At 43.5% G+C, this 16,133-nt stretch overlaps 2 protein-coding genes across 2 annotated transcripts in view; one reads left to right on the plus strand and one right to left on the minus strand.

Annotated features, from left to right (window-relative positions):
* Positions 1-395: 395 nt before the first annotated feature.
* On the minus strand, positions 396-7,043 carry atg101 (autophagy related 101). Its single transcript, XM_055645109.1, has 2 exons — positions 6,583-7,043; positions 396-3,446 (listed from the first exon to the last, which is right to left on the minus strand). Exons 1-2 carry the CDS (start codon positions 6,832-6,834, stop codon positions 3,042-3,044), a joined length of 657 nt encoding a protein of 218 aa, XP_055501084.1. The 5' UTR covers positions 6,835-7,043; the 3' UTR covers positions 396-3,041.
* A 6,079-nt stretch (positions 7,044-13,122) lies between these two features.
* LOC129702981 (C2 domain-containing protein 2) overlaps positions 13,123-16,133 on the plus strand; it is a 52,970-nt gene continuing 49,959 nt past the window's right edge. The window contains exon 1 of the mRNA XM_055645110.1: positions 13,123-14,140. Within this exon, the coding sequence (XP_055501085.1) occupies positions 13,829-14,140 (312 nt within the window). The 5' untranslated portion in view covers positions 13,123-13,828. The remainder of the gene's footprint in view (positions 14,141-16,133) is intronic.

Raw genomic sequence — 16,133 nt, forward strand, 5'->3', positions numbered from 1 at the left:
GGTTTGCTGACATAGTTTTGCAAAGCCTCGTTCTTAAGTAATAGCCACCAATATGTGGATTTGGAGGTTGCCTGGTTACCGAGCAAATATTTAGTATGAAACGGGAAGAGAAAAAGCTCAAATAAAACACTTTGTGCATCTACGCAATCTATTCCTCTCATGATTTTGTTCATCTCCATAAGATCACCCCTCATCCTCCTGCGATCCAAGGAATAGAGACCCAGCCTACTCAAACTATCCCTATAGCTCACACCCTCTAGTCCTGGCAACTTTCTCAGGCCTAAAAACGATCTATTCTACATTTTCCTTGATCTTCATCTCTTTGTCTCACTTTCACACCTTACCCTTCCTTATCTCTGTGTCTCCCTCTCCCCTGACTCAGTCTGAAGGGTCTCAACCCATAACTTCACCCATTCCTTCTCTCCAGAGATGCTGCCTGTCCCGCTGAGTTACTCCAGTATTTTGTGTCTATAAATAGTTTTAACCATTTGGTACAGAACTGATGTTTTGAGTTTCCACAAAAGAAAAATTACATATTCTTAAATACTCGGAAATATCTTTAATGACCAAATTTGAGTAACTCCTATTAGAGTTAGTATTATTGCTGTACTATACAAATCCTGGTTATACATCTCAAGTAGCGTGTCCTTTCTACTTAACAATGTGCCACCTGAAGGCTGGCATCACATTTAAAGTAAAAGCATACAGTTTAACATAGTTTGTCTCATGCACATGTCTGCATTGGTGAAATTGTTCACTTCTGCAAGAAGAATTTATCTTTATTTGTTAAAAATTGCAATTCAGGCATACATTCCCATTCTGCTCCCACCTTTTCCTTCATTTCTTCTCTGAAGGCACTGACACATTCTGGTGTTATTATGATTCAATAACATCTGCATGCTCACACAAGAGCCAATAAGCTTTTCTGGTTATTTAAACAAGGCATCACAGCAGCCTGCTCATCAGCAATCCCCTGTTGTGCAGTAACAGTTGCAAGGATAACATTTAAAGATGGAGCTTTTTGACTCCTCTGTGCCCATTAGCCCAACAGTAGCACACTTAGTTGCAAAGCAGTTGAAATCAGCTGTTGAAGTCAACATAGGCTAGCTCATAACCAGATGTGGGCAATTTATATCTGAGTGTAGCCTGCACTAGTGTCTAAATTGGAGGATATGTACAAGAATATTCACTCGTCTCCAAGGTTTGACAACTTCCCACATCAGCTCTAACGAGACATTAAACCGTTGGTTTTATCAAGAGATGTGGAGATCAAAGTTTAATGGTATACAAGTTAATAACTGGTCACTCTCAGTTTATTGATGGTTTCCATTGCCTATGGCACCCCCATGTTTGCAAACTGCCCAGTGATGAACTAGTGACTACACTTGGGTTAGAGGTAGCAGAGGTATCTTTGGAGTCAATGTGGCTTAAAGATGACGTGCTTTCCAATAGAAATACCAACTTCTCCAAATACAGTAATGTAAAGTCTAATACCCCTGTCCCACTTAGGAAACCTGAACAGAAACCTATGGAGACTTTGCGCCCCACCCAAGGTTTCCGTGCGGTTCCCGGAGGTTGCAGGTACTGGAAGCAGGTAGGGAGACAGACAAAAACTTCTGGGATCCCAACGGAAACTTTGGGTGGGCACAAAGTCTCCAGAGGTTTCTATTCAGGTTTCCTAAGTGGGACAGGGGCAAAAGGATCTCAGACATCAACCAACCTACCTCGTTAGTTGGGCATGGTGGACTAGACGTTAACTGGATCTCCATTTAACTGAGGGGAAGAGGGCCTATCTCTGTATCAGCAACTTTCCATTGTATGGACTGGTCTGTGTCAACTAGGTGTGCTCCAGCAGTTCTTTCCAAAAATGTCGAGCCCAAAATATTATCGTCATTGATGAAGACCATATCTCTGGACTAGTGAATGGGTACTGCCTAAACCAAGCAAGGAGAAAATCAGTTTATCGATGGCTCTGAGTTTCGATGCACTCTGAAACCCGAGTATGAGAAAAATGAGCTTGTTTTCATTGATGATCATAGTAAGGTAGGTTTTTCCAACTGTATTCTCAGCACTGAATCAGATATGAAGTACATTATCTGTATATAATGCAAAATAAGTTTGAACTTAACACAGGACAAGCACAAAGCCTTCCAGAGAATAACATGGAGAGTGACTGAACCGTCCCACAAAAACAGGTCCAATGCTTTAGCATTCTCTCTCCGAATTCCACCTTCCCCACATCCCTTCTCCCAATTTTGTTTGTGTGAGATTAAATGTGTGCAAACTATTGCTGCAGAGACAAATGGAAATAGACCTGTGTACTGTCAACACAGCTGAGCCAATGGACCCACCATCCTGCATCATTTAACCACCCATGTAAATAAATAATCCAAATGGATTTTCTGTTTATTCATTTTTATCATAGAAGATTATACCATAAGAAAATTAAAACATTATTTCTGAACTCAACTTCAGAATACCATATCCTGACTTTTACTTTAAATACAATTATGATTTCTATCTTTTCCTTGCTGCTGCTCCTCCCATCTCCCCGTTACATTTTCTCCATGAGGTGAAAAGTGATGCCAGCGGACAGTTTCATAGTTGCCAGAAGACGCCTCTTAATGGCTATCTAGTGAATGAATAGGCTACTTTCTCTGTATGGCAATGCAGAAATCACTGGCCATTTCCGTGTCTATATACAATATCCTTTCCAGAGAAGGGGAAATTCTCAATGGTTAACAGTCTCAATAGTGGATGCGTCTCCTTTCCAGAGCCGTTTCCGGTAACTTAAAACATTTTTCCGACCATCTTTGATCATTTAATAAAATAAATATCTATATATATATATATAAACCACCTTTCTGCTGGGCCTCAAAGAACATGAAATTTTGCACGGTATTGCACACTGTGGCTCATTTTAAAATGGACAGACAACCCCAAGTTGTCTCAAGGAAATAAAACACCAGAAGCTGACGGCTAGGGGGAAGGAAGTCAATTAAAAACTGCGACAGGATTTTTCTTGATGATTTCTTGCCAGGTTATAAAGCCAGGGTATCTTTGATTAACCTCCTCATGGTGGTACTGACAGATGTTCCCAGAGAATCGGTGATCTGGTAGGTAATTTTGTACAGGTAGGGTTGTACGTCTCTCAGACTTGTGTCAAAGACATTGTCCACCTCCGACTGCGTGGGCATTTTGGGCAAGTACTCGTGTCTGTTCATCACCTCGATGATGTTGATGATCTTCTCACCCAGCTTCTCACCCACCTTCTCCCTGCAGATCTGCCGCTCCTGCTCATTGGCCAGGTTCACCACATTCAGTTTGAAGGCCCACATCTCCCATGGGATACACTCATCGGAGAACGGCCACCGTGACTTCTTCTTCTGGTAGAATTCCAGGGAAATCTGACCGCTCCCATCACTGCCAGAGTTGCGAAGAGCATCCTAGAGTCGAAGGGAAAAAAAAATATTGCCCAAGTAAGAATGTTGGTAGGTTTCATCATTCCAGAATATCAACAAATCCCAATTATAAGAAACAAGGAACTGCAGATGCTGGTTAATACACAAAAGAACAAAATGAGCTGGAGTAACTCAGCAGGTCAGGCAGTATCTCAGGAGAACATGGATGGGCGACATTTTAGGTTGAGACAGAAAAATACCCTTCTTCAGCCAAATCCCAAAACATCATTATCCATGTTCTCCAGAGAAGCTGCATGGCTTACTGAGTTACTCCAGCAGTTTGTGTCCTTTGGCAAATCCCAATTATTTGTTTGAAATCTTATTGCACAACATCCCAAATTCAAGAAACTGCAGATGCTGGTTACACGTTGTGTCTCTTTGTTTTAAAACCCAAATTCAATGTTTAGGTTAATTCCAAACCACATTAGCATAGCTTATCCCAAATTTGATTACTCTCGTGTTCCGAATATCCATCCAAATCTTAGGAGTTTCACCATTTGATGTGACGGAGGGTATGGAAAGAAATCATCTCAAGATCATTCTCCCAATTAGCAATGGTATGCAATTAATAGCAACAAAATTAACAGCATGAATGTACGGAGGGATCTCGGGGTCCATGCCCATACCTCCCCAAGAGTGGAAACACGAGTAGATCGAGTGGTAAATAAGGCATATGGTATGCTTCGTTGTTCAGGACATCGAGTATAAGAGCCAGGAAGTCAAGATGCTGCTTTATAGGATTTTAATCAGGCTGCATTTGGAGTATTGCACACAGTCATGGTCACCCAATTTATCATCGGCAGTCACTCGAAACGAGTATGACTGTCCATTACTTGTGGGTCTGCAGATCTCTGTAGAGGCCGATACAGGAAGGATGAGGAGGATTGGAGAGGGTGTGGAAGATGTTTACCAGAATACTGCCTGGCTTAGAAGGTATTAGCTAAAAGGAGAGGATCGACAGACTTGGATAGTTTTCAATGGGTGTCAGAGATTGAGAGGAGACCTGATAGAAGTATGAAGAATTATGAGAGGCAGAGTTAAGGTAGACAGCCCGGACCATTGTCTCGGTGGAAATGTTAATAAATACAAGAGGGCACAACTAAGGAGCAAAGTTAAATGGAGGTGTACAGGACAATAGTTGTTTTTATACAAGATGGTGGTGGGTGCCTGAAATGCACTGCCAGGGATGGTGGGTGGAGGCAGATGATAGTGGAGTTTAAGAGGCTTGAATTGAATTGAATTTATTTGTGATTCCAAAAAAATGTGATCATTACCATACAGTCACAACAACAAAAAGCAAACAAAACACACAATTACATAAACTTAACTTAACCATCCATCACAGTGACTCTCCTCCAGGCACATCCTCACTATGATGGAAGGTAAAAAAAAGTCTTATCCCTTCCTTGCTTCTACTCCCACGGTCAGGCAGTCAAACCGCTGCATCGAGACGACCACTTTCAGATATGCAATTTGGTATGCAGGCAATGGAGGGATATGAAACATGTGCAGGCAGGAGATTTAAGTTTATCTTGGCCATCATGTTCAACTGAGATTGTAGGCCGAAGGTCAATACTGTACTGTACTGTCCTATGTTCTATGAAATGATTCATTAGGATATGTGCACAATTATTGTTTTAGGTTAACAGAATCAGACCGCCTATCCTCTGACTTTACTCTCTGTAAGGTTTGGATTTATTAATTGTTTTTCAAGGCTACGGTTATCCCCTCGTGCTTTATGGCCAATAAGATTCTTTTTGAGTTAACATTTTAAAGTAGAAAAAGCAGCAGGCAGCCCATTCACACACAATAAAGTTCCATGAGCAGTAATGTTGCAGTGATCATCAGACTAGTTTTTTGGGTGTTATTTTGATTGAAAGATAAATACAGGCAGGATAACCAGGAATATTCCCTTCAAAACCCATTTGTTCCCCTCAAAACCCAAGTTTGTTGTGGGGTGGCTTATATCCATTTCAAGGAGGCCGATGTAACATTTTGTTCAAAAGAAAGGGCACCTCTAACAGTGCAACATACTGCCCAGTACTGCTTGGACTTTACTGGCTTCCCAATTATAATCATGTATTATCTTTCCACTGACTGGATAGCACTGTGCCTCGGTACACGTGACAATAAACTAAACTTACTAGGGCACCTCCCGAAGAAAGTAAACAGGCACTTGGATGCTTAATTGTAAACAACGCCTGTGAAATCAAGCCTATTTGTGGAGTACTTTGCTTTTACCGCGCATGAGCGGAAAGCACAAGGAGATGAATTGGCAAATGACATTTAATGCAAGTTAATGACACGGCTCCTTGTTCCATTCTTGTTGAGGCAGATAAACACCAGTCTGCACCTGACATTCCACTATTAAAAGGGTAACAAAAGGGACCAACCAATATGTCCCATTATAACTAGGGACCGCTTTAAAGGGGAGTAACTAATACTTCCCATTCACCCTGTTTTTAAATTACTTTAGAAGACGCAAAGTGTTGGAGTAACACAGCGGGTCGGGCAGCATTCTGGAAAACACGGGAATCGGGTCGGGACCCTTCCTCGGATTGATTAGGGGGCGGGGGAACCTGAAGGATGGCAGGCCAAAGTCTGGCCTCCTCTGAAATTACTTTAACTGGCTTTGTATCAATCTTAAATGGTGCCATTCTTGTATCCAATTCAAAGGGTCATGTGTTATGGTTCGTATTAGACTGAGATGAACATAATCTGGGTGGATACCACAATCTAATGGGGCCGGAAAGTGCTATCTTTCGGAAGAAACATTCAAATCCCTTACTCTTGCTCCAGCGGCACTTTAACGTTCATGTCGTCCACTGGCCCGAGGGAACCTCGGGGTTTTAACTTGTAGTCCACTGCCTAATAATACACTGAATTGAGACCTTAGATTCGCAGTGTTGTGCTTTTTTCTCTTTAAGTGGGACCGGAACCATGGGTGGTAATGATGGGCCTTCCGTGCGTTATGAAAAGAATGCCGCCTGTTACAAACAATCGAATTACTTTGATTTAAACAAGTACAACAACAAACCGTAAATTGATAGCGAAGCCGTGTTTATATCCCCCCCCCAACCCCACTTTTCATATTTTAAAAAAAAGCCAAGTCGAAGCACACCTTAAACTCGCCTACGGACCGGCGCAACGTGCGGTCCAGCTCGTCCGACGATACCCTCACGTAGGTGCAATCGACGAAATCGCAGTCGACATCTTCGGTGCCCACGGTGCCGATTGAGTAGGTGCCTTCCTTCTTGTAGTGAAATTTCCCCGAGCTCCTGTGCAGAAGTACGGTGTGGAGGACAGCCAGCACCGTCTCCTCGATTTGCCTGGCTTCCACCGTCAGCTCCAGGGTCTGCGATCTACAGTTCATCCTCGCACCGACCAGCCAAGGTCTCCGTCCTTCACCAGGTTGCAATTGCTGGTAATGACACGGGTGGAATCCCGGGGCAACAATGTAACCATTTAACAATGGATTAGAACGCGGTCAGTTTCCGCTACATTGTAAACATTCGACTCGGTGACGTCACCGCGGGCGGGGCGGGAGCAGTGAATGGGCAGTGAACTACAGCAAACCGACTAGGACAAAAACATGAATGCGAAACGTCTACGGACTTGCGTCGTCGCCCCCCCCTCCCTCCCGAGCATTTATGGACAACCGCCTCAGCCAATGTGCTGCTAGTAAGGCGAGGCCTGTGACGGCGTAAACCGAAGATAGCGTAAACTGTAATCCGTAATAGAGTAAACAAAGCTAAATATACTGGGAATATTCAGCAGGGCAGGGCCATATCTCAGAACACTATGGAGCAAAAGGGTTGAAACAAGGGACTACACATGCTGGTTTACCAAGGACAGACAAAATTCATGTTCATAAATTGAATTAGGTCATTTGGCCTATCAAGTCTACAACGCCATTCAATCATGGCTGATCTATTTTTCTCTCTCAATCCCATTCTCCTGTCTTCGCTACATAACCCCTGACACCAGTACTAATCAAATGATGAAGCAACTCAGTGGGCCAGGCAGCATCGCTGGAGAACAAGGATAGGACTCGCTGAGTTACTCCAACATTTTGTGTTCTTCCTGAGCAATGGGAGTAGTTTTTAATAAAGAAAAGTGAGACAGATTGTGCATCTTTGTGAACACAGGGTTATTTTTGATGCACTAGACAAAGTATGCAAAATTACTTTCAATAACTGAGTCAACCACAAACAATTGTTTTTTATATATAGGCAACCCCTTGGTTTATGACAGGGCTCCCGATCCTGAGAACGGCCTCATAACCCAAACAGAATGTAGGTTATATATGCAGCATACCAGCAATATATTTAAACAATAAATGTGATTCTCTCACCTATTCAAATTTCTCTGCAAAATGCAATGATATTGTTTGATTGAAAGATAAACAATCTCACTAGTTATAGGAGTAGAATTAGGCCATTTGGCCCATTGAGACTATCCTGCCATTCAATCATGGCTGATCACTGCCTCCTATCCCATTTTCCTACCTTCGTCTCATAACCATTGACACCAATTCTAATCAAGAATACAGCATGCGAACAGGGCTCGTAGGTTCACCAATAGTCCACGCTGACCATTGATTGTCCATTCACACTAGTTCAATGGTATCTGACTTTCGCATCCTCTCCCTACACAACAGAGAGGAATTTATAGAGTCTTTGGGATGTGGGAGGCAAACGGAGGAAATCCACTTGGTCACAGTGAGAACGTGCAAACTCCACACAGACAGCATCCAAAGTCAGGATGTACCAGAGTCTCTGGTGCTGTGAGGCTGCCAGTGCACCAGTTGCATCACTGTGCTGCATTACAGGAAAACTATTGTCCATACTCAGCAATGTATGTAGCTATTCCACAGAGACTACATAAAGAACCATAAAGGACTGGTTTGTTTCATTCATGCTACAGAGATAGTACGTGTTCGTGATCTCAACTTGCACCCGAGCAGCAAAACGAGTCCCCACATGGCAGAAAATGCCTACAGCCTCACAGCAACTGCCAAATCCATCCCGCCAGTCTTCCAAACACTCGTTCCTATAGGGGCATGGAGTCAGACAGTGTGAAAACAGGTCCTACAGCCCAACTTGCCCACACCAACCAACAAGCACTAGTCCCGCCTGCCTGTTTTTGGCCCATATCCCTCCCTATCCATGTACCTAACCAAATGTTTTTTGAATGATGTGGTAGTACCTGCCACAAGTACCCCCTCCGTCAACTCAATCTATATACTTACAGCCTTTGTGTGAAAAATGTCGCCCTTCAAGTTCCTATTAAATCTTTCCCCGCTCACCTTATACCCATGTCCTCTGGTTCTTGATTCCCCCACTCTGGGTAAATGAATTTGTGCATTTACCCTATCTCTTTCTTTCATGATCTTATAGACCTCTATAAGTACATTCCTCACCCTCCTGTGCTCCAAGGAATAGTCCTAGGCTCAACCTGTCCCTTTAGATTTGGCCCTCAAAACCTGGCAACATCCTCGTAAATCTACTCTACACCCTTTCCAACTTGGGTTGTTCATAAGTCGGGTGTTCATAACCTAGAGAGAACTTGCAGTGTGTTTTAAGATAGCAGAGTGCTCAAATGATACCTATAAGATATGAAACTGAATTTGATGGAACAATTTAAAGAGATTCATTTGAACAGGTGGGAAAAGGAAATTCTTCCAAGATGGCACCCAACCCAGGTGACTATTGCATGCTAGCCACAGAAGCAGATCTACTATCACATATTACAATCACTCCACACTCTTAAAGCTCTATTCCAACAGCAACATTTAAATGCTATTCCCTTATCATGTATCTATACACTGTAAAGTAAGTAAGTAAGTAAGTTTATTGGCCAAGTATTCATATGCAAGGAATTTGCCTTGGTGCTCCACCCACAAGTAACCACATGACATACAGTGACAGTTACGAATGACTCAGAAAACACTAAACATTAATAATAATAAAACATTATTGATAAAACACCATTGATCAAGCATGTGAACAAACAAAATACCAGATCAAAGGGAGGCTACCGATTTTTGGCTGTTGAGTACAGCAGCTACTCGTGGATAAAAACTGTTTTTATGTCTGGCTGTGGCAGCTTTGACAGCCCGGAGTCGCCTTCCAGAGGGAAATGATTCAACGAGTTTGTGGCCAGGGTGAGAGGGGTCAGAGATGATCTTGCCCACTCGCTTCCTGGCCCTTGCAGTGTAGAGTTCATCAATGGAGGGAAGGTTGCAGCCAATAACCTTCTCTGCTGATCAGACAATTTGCTGCAGCCTCCAGGTGTCGTGCTTGGTGGCTGAGTCAAACCAGACCATGATGGAGAAGGTGAGAACAGACTCTACGATGGCCGTGTAAAATTGGACTTGATTGCAATCATATTATCTTTCCGCTGACTGGATAGCATGCAACAAAAGCATTTCACTGTACCTCGGTACACGTGACAATAACTTAAACTGAACTGAACTGAGCTTTTTTGTGAACAACAAAGTTAAAATTTAAAGTTAATAGTACATGGTTAACAAAATTTGCCAGAATGATGGATATTGCTATCTTTTCCAATAAGAGACAAATGATTAATGAGCTACAGAATTACCAATGCGAAATACATTATACATTCAAACTTGGCACAGTATGCACAGATATGGTTTGGACTAGCAAACACTGATCTTAATTACATAATACGCAGCAGTGAATTGCTGCTCAACTTTTCTTGATTTAGGAATTATTTATGAATGTCATGGACTTCAGCCAAATGAATATCCTATAGCAGAACGTAGCTATCAATCCACACCAAGCATTTGCTTAAGGTACAGCTTGTACTATGTATTTTAACCTAAGATCTCTGATTAATTTTCAGGTAGCAGAGAAACAAAAATGTTTCTTGAATCCTTCGGTTCATGACATTAAGTTAATTTCTGTCAAAAATGCGTTTGATTAGTATGCATGCCTGGGGTTATGGGGAGAAGGCAGGAGAATGGGGTTGAGAGGGGAAGATAGATCAGCCATGATTGAATGGCAGGGTAGACTCATGGTCATCAGTAATAGGAGCAGAATTAGGTCATTCAGCCCATCATGTCTACTCCGCCATTCAATCATGGCTGATCTATCTATCCCTCCTAATCCCATTTTCCTGCCTTCTCCCCTTAACTCCTGACAACCCTGATTTGATGGGCCGAATGCCTTAATTCTGCTCCTATCATTTATGAACATGAAATATTCAATAATTTGATGAAAGTCCTTGTCTGCATCTTTAATGTTTTTCTTCTTTCCATTTTTGACCAGAACAAAACCATTTAAACGTAATTTCTTCTGTTACTTCTTGACATCAATCTTAATATCAATACTCATCCATATTATACTCTTCTGACAGGTCCGCGGCGCATTGTGGCCGCTCCTTTGCCTAGTCACCAGAGAAAGTGTTCTGACTGAGGGGCCTATGGACTTTTATGCCCTTGTCCCACTTAGGAAACCTGAACGGAAACCTCTGGACACTTGGCACCCCCCCCCCCCCCCAAGGTTTCTGTGCAGTTCCCGGAGGTTGCAGGTGGTTGCCGGAGGTTGCAGGTAGTGGAAGCAGGTAGGGAGACTGCCAAAAATCTCCGGGAACCTCATGGAAACCATGGGTGGGGCTCCAGAGGTTTCCATTCAGGTTTTCTAAGTAGGACAGGGGCATAACACTGTGAAGTCGCGGTCTCCGGTAAGAAGTGGCTGTCTCGGGATCTCCATGCCGCAGAGTGTTCCGATCCGTCCCGAAGCCGGAGTTTCCATCATCCCGACGCGAGGGCTTGGACATCGGATTGTTGGCAGCAGTGAACTGTGGAAGGTTCAAAGGCCTCGACCACGATGGGTGAACAAAGATGACTGAACTTTATTGCCTTCCATCACAGTGAGGAATGTTGATTCCACTGTGGTGGATGTTTATGTTACATTTTATTTTATGTGGCTGTGTGTATTGTTGCTTTTCACTTAGCATGGCTGTATGGTAACTCAAGTTTCACTATCTTAATTGGTTAAGTGACAATAAACGCGAACTTGAACTTGGTTAAATAATTTTCATATGTTTATGTTCATAAGTTATCAAAGCAGAATTAGGCTATCCAACGATTGAGCTTACACCGCCATTCAATTATGGCAGATCCATCTTTTCCTCTCAACCCCATTCTCCTGCCTTCTCCCTTTGACACCACCCCTTACTAATTAAGAATCAATCAATTTCCTCTTTAAAAATACCCAATTGACTCCACAGCAATCTGTGGCAATGGATTCCACAGATTGAACACCCTTTGATTAAAGAACTTCCCCCTCATCTCCTTTCTAAAGGTACACCATTTTATTCTGAAGCTGTGCCTTTTGGTCCTAGACTCTTACACGAGTGGAAGCATCCTCTCCACATGCACTCTATCCAGGCCTCTCACTATTCGATAAGTTCCAATGAGATCCTCCCTCAATCTCCAGCGAGTACAGGCCCTGTGCCATCCACCGCTCACCAAACGTTTTCATTGATAATGTGACAATATGTTATCTATTCTAAAGATAGATGCAAAAAGCTGGAGTGACTCAGCGGAACAGGCAGCATCTCTCGAGAGAAGGAATGGGTGACGTTTCGGGATGAGGCCCTTCTTCAGACCATGCATCATTGCCGACTATCCCTTCTGCTGGTTTGAACCTAATCTCCAGAATTTCCTTCTTAAATGTCTCCACTCCCCACCAATCTTTTATCCTTTAAAGCACAAAGTCCTCAAATACTAGAGGGCATAACTTTAAGGTGAGAGGGGCAAAGTTTAATGGTGTGAGGGCAACGTTTTTACACAGAGGGTGGTAAATGCTGCCAGGTTGGTGGTTGAGACATATAATAATGGCATTTAAGGGGCTTTTGGATAGGCATATGGACATGCAGGGAATGGAGGGATATGAATCATGCACAGGTAGATTACAGATGATATTGGCACCATGTTTGGCACAGATATTGTGGGCCAAAGGGCCTGTTCCTGTGTTGTACTGTCCTATGTACTTCCTGAAGTATGATCACTGTTTCAATGTAGAAAACAAAGGTGAAATTGGGCACAGCAAGTTCTCTTAAAGTACATGATTTCTACATAATAGTGCTGGAAGCACTCACCATCTTTTGTGGAAAGCGAAGCAGACCCTGGATTAGGGTGGGGAATGGACGGAGAGAGAGGGGACGCAAGGGTTACACAAAATGAGAGAAATCAATATTCATACCGCTGGGTTGTAAGATGCCCCAAGCGAAATTTTAGGTGCCGTCCTCCAATTTGCGTGAGACTTCACTCTGACAATGGAGTAGGTCTAGGACAGAAAAATCAGCATGGGAATGGGAAGGGGAGTTAAAATGTTTGGCAACCAGCAGATCGCGTAGACCAAGGTGGACTGAGCCTGGGTGTTCAGCGAAACGATTGCCCAGTCTACGCTTGGTCTCGCCGATATATAGGAGTCTGCACAGAGAACAATGGATATAATAGATGTCATGGAGTCAAGGGAGGAGGTATAGGGATTGATGTTGTATCCTCTGTGGTTGTAGGGGAAAGTACCTGGGGAGGGGTTGGTTTGGGTGGGAAGGGATAAGTGATAAGAGCAGATCAGGTCTACTCCGCCATTCAATCATGGGTGATTTATCTCTTCCCAATCCCATTCTCCTGCCTTCTCCCCATAACCTCTGACACTCACGGTACTAATCAATGAGTGAATCAGGGTGGGAACCGTCTCTGCGGAAGCAGCAAGGTGTGGAATTCGGTTGGAAGTGGCGAAAATGTCGGAGGAATGTGTGCTGCATGCGACGGCGGATGGGGTGAAAGGTTCACACATAATGTGAGATATGCTGGGCCCCACCTGGTCTCCAGACGGTGCCTCTTTAAGAAGGTTGTGGGAGGCGGGATTGAGCTATTTCCCGGCGCTGCGGCTCAGTCGGTGCCCGGAGTGGGAGCGGTGGCGGCTTTGCTTTCTGACCCAGTGGCTGGGCGTAGTGCAGTGTTAGAGTGGGTGGTGGGAAGGAGGAGGAGGCGGCGGCGATGGTCGCCCAGTGAGGCCGGGGATTGAGTCGGACTTGGGCCTTTGCTCATCTCTGGGGCCATGGAGAACCCGAGGAGACACAGCATTAAACAGGCTTAAAAGAGCAACATTTCTCAATGAATTAACAGTCTTCCATGCTTCCTGCTGATTTCCATAAGTTTGGAAATGTGCTCTATTTTTAAATATATTAGGAAATATCATATAGGAAACTATTTGCAATTAATGGATTTTTAATATATGCAGTGATTATTTAGAATATATATGTGTACAGCCCACTGTGTTTCCTGCTCTCTATCTGGGACCGGCTTGGCGAGTTGAACTGTAGTCATGTCTGATTTGGGCTCTGGGATGGAGTCTGGTCTCTTGGACGTGTTGAGGTGGTTTGGACTTGTCGCTGTGTTCCTGGCCTCAGTCCTCACCCTGGCGCTGTATGGGTTTCGTTGTGTGACGGGGATTTCCTGGGAGAGGATTAGAAGTAAGTTTGGGTTGGGGGCAAGGACGTCTGCAGGTTCTCCTCCGAGTGACCCTTTCGAAGGGGCAGCCCCTCTCCTATGCTGGCTTCTCTCCCTGGAGAGTTGGAACCGCCAGTGGCAGAAAGCTTGGCTCGGTGCACTCAACAAAGCAGCCTTGAGGAACCTGGTGAGTTTTTGCCTCCCATCTAGATGTTTCAGTAAGATACCCTGCTCACTTGCAACAGCAGAAGATAACAATGCTGTGATGGTGGTGGTGGGTGGGGTGGGGGGGGATAATGGTGACAACTGTGTAATGAAACTGTAAGGATGTGTAAAAATGTGTGAGATTGTCGACAATATTTAATGCACATAAATAGCTTCTGTTGGGCTTGGCTGTAAAATTGGAAGTGCTGACCTTGTCCTTTGATGCTCAGCTGATTCTTTTCAAGGTAGGATTTTTGTTTCAAATGTCAACATTTCTGTCTTTTGGCATGTACAGAGCGGGGTGTAACTTTTTGCCAGATGCTGATCCTGTTCTAAATTAAGCTGCATTCATAAGGTTTAATGGAAGGTATCATTCTTAGGTCACCAATAATTTATTTATTCCAATATAGTTATATAGTGGTAGATCCAGGGAATGGACTGGTTCGTGTCTGTTGGTCGTAAAAGCAATAAATGCAGAGATATTCAGAGGGTCGGGCAACATCAGTGAAGCAGCATCTGTGAAGAATGTTACTGTAGGTGGGTCTGCTCTGATTTTCTTTGATGTTGTTCTGGATGTTTGGGTGGTCTTCCTTGATCACCTTCCCTTGCCAACGGTGCAGGGTCCCATACAGGTGTGTAGGAAGGAACTGCAGATGCTGGTTGAAGCTGAAGATAGACACAAAAAGCTGGAGTAACTCAGCAGGTCGGGCAGCAACTCTGGAGAAAAAGAATGGGTGACGTTTAGGGTCTAGGCCCATCTTCAGAAGGTCTAAAGAAGGGTCTTGACCCGAAACGTCACCTAATCCTTTTCTCCAGAGATGCTGCCTGACCCACTGAGTTACTCCAGCTTTTTGTGTCTATCTTGGGAAGAACATCAAGTTGCTTGGGCCTGGGTAGAGGTAGGGATTGAACGTAATAACCTATTTTAATCTGGCCTTGGTCGGAAAGTGGAAGGTCATGTATTTGGGTAAACTGCACTTGCCTGTGTGTATTCATGGAAGAATATGCAGGAGTGTTTCCTATGACTCAAAGTTTTAAAACGAATGATACACTCAGAACATTTGTTTAACATGGATTGATTTTGCTTTTATGCGTTGACATTTGTGTGTTTAGAGGCAATATGGATGATTGGCTGGCAAAGAGAAGATCCATTATCTATTACCAATCAGATCGTCAGGTTGTCCCAGAACACTTTACACTATAGCCATGGTTATTTTTGAATTGAAGTGACTGCTGTAGGGAACTCGGCAACAAGCTCCACAACAAGCTACTCACGACAAGCTCCTAAAAACAGTGATAATCAGCCAATGCTGCTTTTTATAAAATAAGCAAAACACAATGTTGTAGGAGCTCAGCGGGTCAAGCAGCATCTGGGGAGGTAATGGACAGGCGCTATTTTGGGTCGGGACATATCGTCCGACCGAAGAGACCCATCTTGCCTGTTTCCTTGTTGAATGGTTCCTTCTTCTTCTTTCGTGTGGCTTGCACAGCCTAAAGCTGTTGGACAACTTGTTCTATTTGATCTTCCGTTTGTGCACGTTGAGTTGATTGCATGTCGAAAAGTGGCAGACCAACGTGAAGGTTGCAACCTTCCACCCCAATGGTTCCTTGAAATAAGTTTTCAATTCAGTTTATTGTCATGTGTACCGAGGTACAGTGAAAAGGTTTTGTTGTGCATGAACGAATGCTGGCAGATAAACTTGAGGAAAATCTTAAGATGGTTTAGGAAAAGTTTGGAGGGATCTGGGTCAAATGTGGAAAAAATGGGACTAGCTTAATTAGGCATCATGGATGAGTGGGGCCGAAGGGCCTGTTTCCATGCTGTGAAAGGCCTTAACAAATGCTGGCACATAAAATCAAGGTAGGTCTGATGGTTTGTAAGAAATAAAGATTTGTAATAACAAAGGTGACATGAAACCTGAAATGGAACGGGTTGGTATGGTTCAAAAATAATAATTTGTATCTGTTTTCATATT

Source organism: Leucoraja erinacea, chromosome 13, assembly GCF_028641065.1.
Source record: "Leucoraja erinacea ecotype New England chromosome 13, Leri_hhj_1, whole genome shotgun sequence".
NCBI classification, from domain to species: Eukaryota; Metazoa; Chordata; class Chondrichthyes; order Rajiformes; family Rajidae; genus Leucoraja; species Leucoraja erinaceus.